Raw genomic sequence first — 9,622 nt, forward strand, 5'->3', positions numbered from 1 at the left:
TGTGTGTGTAATTGTGCGTGCGTGCGCGTGTGCGTCAGATGGGAATATATATGTGCAGAGGCGGCATCAGGTGGTCCCCTTCTCCGCCGAGTAATTGAAGAGGCCTCGTATAATGAAACAATAGGGCTCCCTCCTTACTCCCACACTGCCTCCATCTTTTCCTCCCACTTCACAGCCACTGATAAGTCATGGGCACAGTGGGAGACGGGGGTGTCTCTTTCCACAGATGGGGGGGGGACTCGTTTGATGGCAGGTATACTTGGCACAGTCACACATCATCTATTTACACACACAAGCTTGGAAGCGTGTGGCTCGCTGGGAGAGGAGGAGAGCGTGTGATCTAATAGGGTCTGTATCAGCGTCTCGCAGACCTCTGAGCCACTCTTGTCCACTCGGGGGGGGGGGGGGTTTCCATAGAGACAGAGATGGGAAGCACGGTGAGCGCAGGCGGAGAGCATGACGGAAGACAGGGAAGACCCACACACCGAAATGAGGGGGTGAGAGATAAAAAAAAAAAAGCACAATGAAGAGAGAGAAAAAACAAGAGGTGGGTGAAATGAAGGAAAGATAGTGGAGAGGGAGAGAGAGATGGATGGAGAGAGTTGAGGGGGAGACATAAAGCAACGGACAGAGTGAGAGTGAGAGGGGGAGGGGGGGTTATAGATAAAGCAAGGAGAGAGGGGCAGGGGAGTTTATGGGGAGAGCGTGGGAGGTTGTCAGGCCTTCAGTCACAGGGGAGTCACTGCGAGGTGGTTGCAGTGACGGCAGCAGTGATGCTGGAGAGATGCACACATGCACAGGGCCGCGTGTACACCAATTTTGCTAATGGCCCGCCCACCCTTCCACCCTTTAACAAACATGTTCACCGACACAAAAAGAGAACATCACCCACACATCTGTCCCCCCCCCCCCTCTTTCTGTCTCTTGCGTGCCCTGGCCAACACATTTGATTATCTCCTCAGAATGACTTTCGACATGCAGATTTTGTTGCAAACAAAGTATTTTTTATTTGTTCAGATTTCTGCCTCTGCAAAAAAAAAAACGCAGCCTCTGCAGTGTAAATGAAAACTAATGCATCAAGTTTTGTCAGCAGAGAGACATGTTGCTCTATCTAAAGGGTGTCCAAATGAATTCCTCTGTCCGGCCCCTTTAAAGTCTCACGAGAGGGTAATGTTTATTGCATGTCAAGATAAACGCCAGCTAATATAAAGCACTAATAGAATAGAAACTTCTAATAGAGCTCCTTTGCAGATGAGATCTCTTTCTATGTGACCAATGAACACCAGGTAATGAAATGGATCTGTAGTATTCACCATTCATCTCTTTCTTTCGTCTTTTTCTTCTTTTTCATTCACTACAACCTCCTCCTCACCCTCCTTAACCCGCAACCGCCCACTGTGTGCCTCCCACCCACCTGCTTCCTTGACTGCTATGACTCAGTCCTCTTCCAGCTGAGGGTACAAGAGGATAAAAAAACCTAAATGATAAACAGCCAGGGAAAAGCATTTTACCTCAAAGAAATAGAACAGTTGAAGGCAAGAGGCTGTTGCATCTTTAGTTCTGATGCCACCCACCACACCTCCAATCTCCCTCATCAGAATCACACACACACACACACACACACACACACACACACACACCGCCTTCACTCTGAAACATGATGCACTCTTACTTTATCTGCTAAATCATCCTCAACAGCCACATTTGGGAGGCGTGCGTGGAGTGTTTCAAAAATAGTTTTTCATTCCTCTAGATAGAAGTGTGTGTCGTCACGACTCGAGGGGACGTGGATGGATGCTTTTCTTAAAGGCGAACTTGCCAAAGATGCCGATCCTTTGAGGGAATTGAACCTGTCGATCATGCCGCTTTGTCATTCCACTTCACAATTTCAACCCGTCTGTGTGCTTTTTTTTTTCAGGCTCAAACTGAACCGTCATTACTTTTAACACATCAATCCAAAAGTGTGCAGTGACGCAGGATATGCCTCATGTCCGTTTTTTCCCCCCTTTTTGGTATCAAAATCCATCCAGAAGCCTGCATTGGGTCACTGTGACTTTACTTTGTTTAACTGTGCAAACTAAGCACAGCATAATGGATCATATTGCTGGCCATGTGACAAAGACACAAGCTTACATAACGAGAGATCAATCAGGCGGACAGAGAGGCAGATTCACAGCAGACTGAGGGGCACAAATGACTGAGGCAGCAAGCATTATTTTTAATGTAGGACTTTTACTTCTAATGGTATAGTATTTTAACACTGTCCCACTGGTACTTTTATGACAAAAGCAACAAATCTGAGTACTACATCCCCTTGTGAGATATTTAAAATCGTATTCTGAATGAATAAAGGTTAAATGAAATACATTAATAGTTACATGAATCCTCCACTATACTGGGGGTTATACATGCACTCTCGGGCCTTTAACTTTATGAATGATGCTACATGTTTACCTCTTTTGAAAACTTTTAAGATCGTCATTCTCATTCTTCCTGTGACACGTAATTTTTTGTTGTTGTTGTTGCTATGAATGACAGAAACCAGAGCCTGACATCATCAGCCGGGTCAGAGATGAAACTCAGATCTGCGTGTCTGTGTGTGTGCCTATATGCTCATGTTTGGTTTAGGGCTGGGGGGGGGGGCTGCTGATGTTTATGCCTGTGTGTGTGTGTGTGTGTGTGTGTGTGTGTGTGTGTGTGTGTGTGTGTGTGTGCCACTGCTGCTGTTTGCAGTGAAGCATGTATTAGCATGGGACTGCAGGAGGAGGGGAGTGTTTCACCGTGTGTGTGTGTGTGTGTGTGTGTGTGTGTGTGTGTGTGTGTGTGTGTGTGTGTGTGTGTACACTGATTGACGTCACAGACGCCCACTCATCTATTCTGCCTGCGCGGAGAGAATAGATCCCCATCTGCATCCAGCTCTTCTCCCCTGCACGCTCCCTCCCCCCTTCCTCCCTCTTCCTCCTAACCTCCCGGTACTTTCTCCTCCTCTCCCTCTCACCCTGCCTCTTCCCATTCACTCGCTCTCGCACATCTCACCCCCGTAGGGCGCAGCCAGCCTCGCAGATAAACAAGTCGAACAACACAAACAGTTTAAGACAGCCAGACAGCAACATCCTCTCCGCGTGGCGTGTTAGAGAACCTTGCCGCCAAACATCTGTTCATTTTTCAAGCATCGCTGAGGTCCGGTCTGCGGGGAGGACTTTTGACTAAGGCTTTTCTCCGCACAACGATGCGAACGTGTACCTGGTGGCAACCTGTGTCCGTGCATATGTGTGCGTATTTGTCCCATTGCTCCGCGCGTGGTAAGCGTGCCAAAGTGTGACGCTCTTTTCCACGAAACAAATGCTCATCTGCATTCACATAGCTGGTAACCCTGGTGACGACAGGACATCATCTAAATCAATTCCCCGCAAAAAGGTCATCCTCACCTTTTACGCGCACACACGCACACACACATCTTCATACACGAACACTCATTCACCCCTCCCTGCGTGCCAGCCAGACCCTGACTGGAGAGATGTGGGATGTGAATGGATGAGGGGATGCGGGGAGGAGACAGGGGGTGCGTGGGATGACAGAGTAGGATATGCGCGTTTAAAAAAAGGGAAGATGGGCTATTTTAGTCCATATATCATAACCCCATCGGATAGTTAGACAGGACAGAATGAGCGTGCACACTGGGGGCGTTGCGCAAAGCTTTTGGGGCACAACTCCCTTGCGATTACTAGACAGTGAGAAAAAAAATGAGGATGAGGCGCAGACAAGCGGGCAGACTGACAGATGGTCAGACAGACAGTTAAGCGGGAAAACACACATTCAGTTCAGACCGCAACCGTGCACCAGGAGAGATAAAACAATATTAGAGTAATTAGCTCTTTGATGTCAGAATGCCTCGGGATGCGGGGGGCGTATACGTCTGCGCGCGCGTGTCTCTGCATGTCGGTATCAAAGCCCCTTAACGAGTCAGATGCTTGATCACAGCAGACAAGATGAATGGACAGATCAATGGAGGAGAATATCACAAGGGCCGCGCGGATGAAAGAAGAAAGACCACCGAAGAAACTTTCTGTCTGATCAATAATATATTTCCTTTAGTTCGCTCTCTCGCATCACTGCACCCCCCATGAATAGATCTCACACAGGAGGATGCTCATGCTGCCCCGGTGTAGAGAAGGGACTCTTAATCGAACCTGTCTTGTTGAGTACAGGTTAAATCAAACAGATGATGCTGACAGAAGATTAAAAGAAAGTATGAGGGGAGATGTGAAAGAAAGAGGATTTTTTATTTGTATTATAAAGGCCTGAGGGATCCACTTTTGAGAAGCCTTTTCATGATGAAGCCTGTGATCTGTCTCCTATTATTCATTGATCCCAAGTAATGTGCCCCGGGGAAAAATAATAACACTTTTAATGTATCGGTTGGTAAAAAAAATAATGAATCAAAGCTCGAAGGGACCGAAGCTCCTCTATGTTTGTTTACAAGAGTCAAAATGAGGCAAGGTCGCCATCTAGTGGTGGCGCGGCGCCACGGCGCTCTGCACACACAACCAAAAAATATCGACAAAATGGAGCCCGTTGCTCGGCCATGACAATGCAGGTCAGAGGGGCTGCAAACCGCTGCACCCGGAGAGCGGAAGGAAAACCGACAGAGCGTCGTGTTCTGCGGAGAATGCCGGCAGTGATTCGTGGGTAAAAGAGCGATCACAGGCGCTCGTCATAATCATAATCGGAAAGGCCTGCTGCAGTCATAATCAAATCAAATGTATTATTTCTGTCTCATATAGGGCATTGCAAATATTTTGCAACTATATGATCAAAAAATTAAAATCATATTTTAATGCACATCTAGTGAGTTTTGGGCCTCAGCAAACATTCACATCCACATTCACACACTGCCAATGCTGGAGGCAAGTGCACACACACTCACGTACACAAAGCTGAGAAAAAGTAGACCCATTCCTACTACATGCATTTGTACACATCCCTGCTGCTGCTGCTGCTGTCAGACCCCTAACGTGAACTGATGCACACGGCCTTGTGTGCACATGGAGCTCTCCTTATGTGATGTACTGCCCAATGATAAATCCGTACTATTTTGCGTGAGGGGTTTGAGGTGAATGTGGGTCACGGGTGCTCATGCTCGAATTCACGTAAAGTTAAATCGGCATGTGCGATGCCTAAAGGGGGAATAAAGACTAAATGTCTGCTCCTTCGGTGGTGCGGATAAAAGGTGCAGGCTTCAGCCGGGGCCTTTAGTCTTTTGTTGAGTCCCTTTTACTTCAATGATTCATAAGAAAGGGTGAATCATTCTTTAGGGAGGAATAATGGAGGAGCAAATTTCTCCCAGTAAGACACACACTCCTTATCAGGGAGTTGTGTCCCAGCTGTGGCTGACCTTTCGCTGCCCTGACCTTCCCATGGACCTGTGGGATCAATCCTAATGGTTGGAAACCTCAGGTATCAAGCAGCCACCTACAGTTGAGTTTGGAGGATCAGCAGACATGTGTCCTGCAGCAGAAGTCTGAGAGGAACTGTTGGATTTGTCTACAGTAACATCACTCAACAGGCATGTTCCATTTATTCACAAGTTCACAGCGGCTGTCTGAATCTCATTTTTCTGCCTTGCATGTGTTGAAATTATTGTAACGTGCGTTTGAGGTCCGAATTTACATCTTTCTCCATACAGAGAAACTCTGAAAAGCTCTCACGGTTGATTTATAATGGAGGATGCATTAGGAGGTTGAGTGCAGGTTTAAAGGCAACATTAGAGCTTTACATTTTCATTGCCAGGTAGATGCATTGTTGCATTTAATTACACAACGACCACAGCAGTTGAATTACAGGGCACCCTGAGCCGTTACTATAGTTGACCTCAGTTGTCAATGCATGCTTGCAAATCACCCTTTTTACTTTCACTCGTGGTGTTGATGTGGAGACTCCCAACTTCCATCGTTCTCTCTCTCTCTCTTCAAGAAACAAACTCAGGACACACGATATCGAGGAAAATTCCCAGGACTTGTTTTTATTAAGAGAATTTCAGAACATAAGAGAGGGACCAGACACCTGCAATTTGTCAGAGAGGGTTTCCAAATTCGATAGTTTAAAAAAACCAGAGTGTTTAGAAAAGCTGATGTGACAGCGTGGATGGAGCGGGAGCTGTGTCACACGCAGGGTCGTCTAGGAGACGGGTCGGAGGCAATCGCTGTTCCCGGAATGTTTCACATGTTCGTCTTCCTCTTTCTTATGGACAACACGCTTTTTTTTCTTCTTTTTTGTTTTAAACACGAGTTCAATGGAAAACAAAAACAAAACAAAGACAGAAGCATAAAGGGAACTCACTGCACATTTAGAGGTCTAAAATAATCACCCACATTAACATGGCTGAACCGTTAATATAACATGGATAAAGGCTGAACTGTAGGGGGGAGGAAGGTCTAATCTGTGGAGGAAGAAGAGGGGGAGGTGGGGAAAGATGGGGGGGAGGAGGAAAAACACAGGAATACACAACTCACGACATAGCCAATCCGGCGGGGGTGGGGGGGGGGACGCACTTTCTACACCAAACAAGCCTTCAACAATCATGAAATGCCATTTAAAAAAGATTTTAGTGTGTTCATCTTGCTTGCAGACACTTGATATGACCACTGCATAATCAGCTTTGCTTTTTGTGCTAAAAATCTGTACGGATACTTATAAAATCATTGATAAAAATATTCCTCTGTTAACAATACGCCTTGGAGGGAAACCATGTGAGAGACTTGGAGGGGGGCTGGCTGGTTGGCTGGGGGTTTAGGGGCGGGGTGGGGGGTGGGGAGGGGGGTTGAGGGTGAGGGTTCGTAGAGGAGGAAGCTTGGGCAGTGGTGCTACTCGGACTTGGCCTCCTCCTTGGCCTCCTCGGGGGCTGCCTCCACCTGTGGGACAGAGCAGACGGGTCAAGGTCAAAAACGTTGCCGCTTGCGTGCACCTGAAACCACCGGCGTCTCGTGCGAGTCCACCCACCTCGTTGGTCTTGGCCTCTCCGTTCTCAGAGTGGTTTTCCTCGTTGGCCTCCGCCTCTGCGTTCTCCTTCGCCTTCTTGGTCTTCTTGTCCTCCTTCTTGTCGTTCACGGGCTTTTCTTTCTGCGGGGCCCACAAGAAGAGGCCGTTAGCAGACTGGACGTCTCTAGCTCTGGGACGTGTGCCGATTCAGAATCGGGGTTAGCGTCTCTTACCTTTGCCGCCTTCTTGGCCTTTGGTTCCGGCTTGGGCAGGGTCGGTTTCTGTGATGAGAGGAAAAAGGGGAAAGAGATTGAGAAACAGCTACACCTGGATTACGACTTTCTTCGCTAGTTTGACGATACTGGAAGAGTTTGGCTTTTTAAAAGACGGTGAATGCCACTCTAAATGTTCCCAACTATTAAACTTCTTTAATACAGACATTGTCTGAGTGTTTATAACAAATATTTGCACCCCTAGCTGGGTTGATTAAAGTTATTATATAATATTAACATTCTAAACGGTAAAAATTCTGAAGCACTCTATTATGCCCACGATTGGTATTTCAAATGTATTGTACCAGCTCTGTACATTTTAATAGCAAAAACCTTTCTAAAACATGTTTTATTTGAATAATAAAGACATAATATTATCTTTATAGTACTGCTGACGACTTAATTACTACCCAATTAAAGACTTTAATAACCTAAACTAATTCTTAAGCTTAACAATGTAAAAATTACATGTTTTGAAGTTTGGTATTGCTAGGAATTAAATTGAAGTACTTCATTAGAAGAAACCATGTTTATATACCTGTTCTCCTTCTCTAAAGGCAAAATATTGCTTTATTTCATTGGTGATGCGTGTGTGCAACTACTTTTAAGCGTTCTACCATGATTTACATGTTTTTTGACTGAATGTGTAAATGTAAATGACTTGGCCGAGTTTCTGTGTGTGTCTTCTTACCGATGATAACCGAGCTGATCTCCTCTGGGGCTGAAACAGAACAAAGACCGTTATCACAGGGCTTTTATCTGGATATGGGCTACATTCAAGAAACACACATTAGAATTCAATAATAGCTCTCATTTTTATTGATAATGCCCTCACAGGTCCCACGTACTGATGGAAATTCAATTTGAATCACATGTATGTGGTGTTTCTTAACGTGCACCCTCTTACCTCCTCCCTTTCGCCTCCATCCGTTACTGCTGTCTGAAAAACACAAAAACAACCGGTTAAAATGGGGGGGGGGTAAAATAGCACTACTGAGAGTTTAAATGGTGTTTATACTAACAAGAAACAGTTGTTAAATGCTTCAGGCACATATTATGACTAATTATAAACCTGCTGAAAAAACTTTTTGCTTTCGCGCCAAAACTAAATTTTATATCACATACAGGTCATTTTAAAGGCTCCCAGCCCAGGAATGTCGTGGTAATGCACGGTTTCAGTCATGGGCTAAGAGGGCTCAGCCGTGCGGGCCTCTGGAGCCATATTTTGAGGGCCCTGGTCCTGTTATTCCTTTTCACTCCCCCATCTCTTTCTCTCATTCAATGCATGAAGCTCAGATTTGAAAGCTGGCGCGGGAGTCTCTGAGAAGGGGGAGGGACCTGCTACCGCTCACGCGCGCCGCCCGGCGGCAGAGCCTCGCCACCGCAGCCATTCGGGACCGCGAACAAAGAGAGAAAATATACAATTTTATCGAAACGCGACGGCGAGTGCTCGCTTTTGCGAGCAAAATGAAAAGTAGGGGCACTAAAGCATTTTCTGGTGGCACTTTTCGCCGGTTTGGTGTCGAACTCGCGATAAACGGAGCGTTTGTTCTCGGTAGGGTCGGCGACGAAGGTGGACAAGAGCTGCAAAGCATGGCTGCTGCTTGTGCTTTAACTGCATGGAGACCGAGAGAGACTTCTGGCTCCCCAAAGGACAGCGGCTCGTGCAAGAAAACGCGATTTAAAGGCCGTGTCCGAGCGGGAAAATATTCATTCTAACGCATAAAAAATGTACATTATATCTAGAAAATAGGCAAAAATTACCAGCGATATATTACCGTTATACATTACGTTATAATTAAGTAATGTCTCAGAGGGATGTCTTCACAATCGTTTTGCAATGCATACATAGCCGATATCCCCCTCAAACTATTTGGATCATTGAGAATACGTACCTTTCTCTTGGGCATGTTGATCTCTTGGAGGTGTTCTTACAAATACAACTAAAAACTGTTTTTCTCAGTGGGTTCAGTGCATGTGAAGACGAGCGTCTCCCTTATGCTCGGCAGTGTAGTAAACACACTGGAACAGAGAGGCGAGTGGTTGAATGGGGGGAGGGGTGCGGCTAAAGGCATGATTGATAGGCTCCCGGCCAATCGGGTGACGCCATTCGGGGCTGCAGAACACTTGGAATTTTTTGGAGCCGGTGATGATCTGAGGTCTGTGCGAATGGCTTCTTCCCCCTTATGCAGGGAGAGAGAGATGGGAGGAAGTCTGCGAGAGCGAAAGGGGCTGCGCTCGAGGACATGTTGCCCTCGTTGCGAGTGCGTTACAGTGAGAGCAAAAAATAAAGAGGCCGCACGGCCGAAACACCCCTGCACGCGCCGCTCAACAAGGCCCCGCGGAGGGCCCGACAACATTGCCCCAGTGTA

General features: G+C 46.6%; 1 protein-coding gene across 1 annotated transcript; it reads right to left on the reverse strand.

Annotated features, from left to right (window-relative positions):
* Positions 1 to 5,996: 5,996 nt before the first annotated feature.
* Positions 5,997 to 9,284, reverse strand: LOC137875262 (non-histone chromosomal protein HMG-14A-like). The gene is made up of 6 exons (XM_068714337.1): positions 9,146 to 9,284; positions 8,158 to 8,190; positions 7,942 to 7,971; positions 7,212 to 7,259; positions 7,000 to 7,119; positions 5,997 to 6,911 (listed from the first exon to the last, which is right to left on the reverse strand). The coding sequence occupies exons 1-6, from the start codon at positions 9,158 to 9,160 to the stop codon at positions 6,864 to 6,866; spliced, it is 294 nt and encodes a 97-aa protein (XP_068570438.1). The 5' UTR covers positions 9,161 to 9,284; the 3' UTR covers positions 5,997 to 6,863.
* Positions 9,285 to 9,622: the final 338 nt, after the last annotated feature.

Source organism: Cebidichthys violaceus, unplaced genomic scaffold, assembly GCF_023349555.1.
Source record: "Cebidichthys violaceus isolate CVI_PGR_0920_01 unplaced genomic scaffold, fCebVio1.0.p SCAF_2, whole genome shotgun sequence".
NCBI lineage: Eukaryota > Metazoa > Chordata > Actinopteri > Perciformes > Stichaeidae > Cebidichthys > Cebidichthys violaceus.

Coding starts and splice junctions, on each gene's coding strand:
- LOC137875262 (XM_068714337.1), bottom strand. Junction 7,972..8,157: donor ATGGAGGCGAAAGGGAGGAG/GTAAGAGGGTGC, acceptor GTTCTGTTTCAG/CCCCAGAGGAGATCAGCTCG. Junction 7,260..7,941: donor GATCAGCTCGGTTATCATCG/GTAAGAAGACAC, acceptor CTCTCATCACAG/AAACCGACCCTGCCCAAGCC.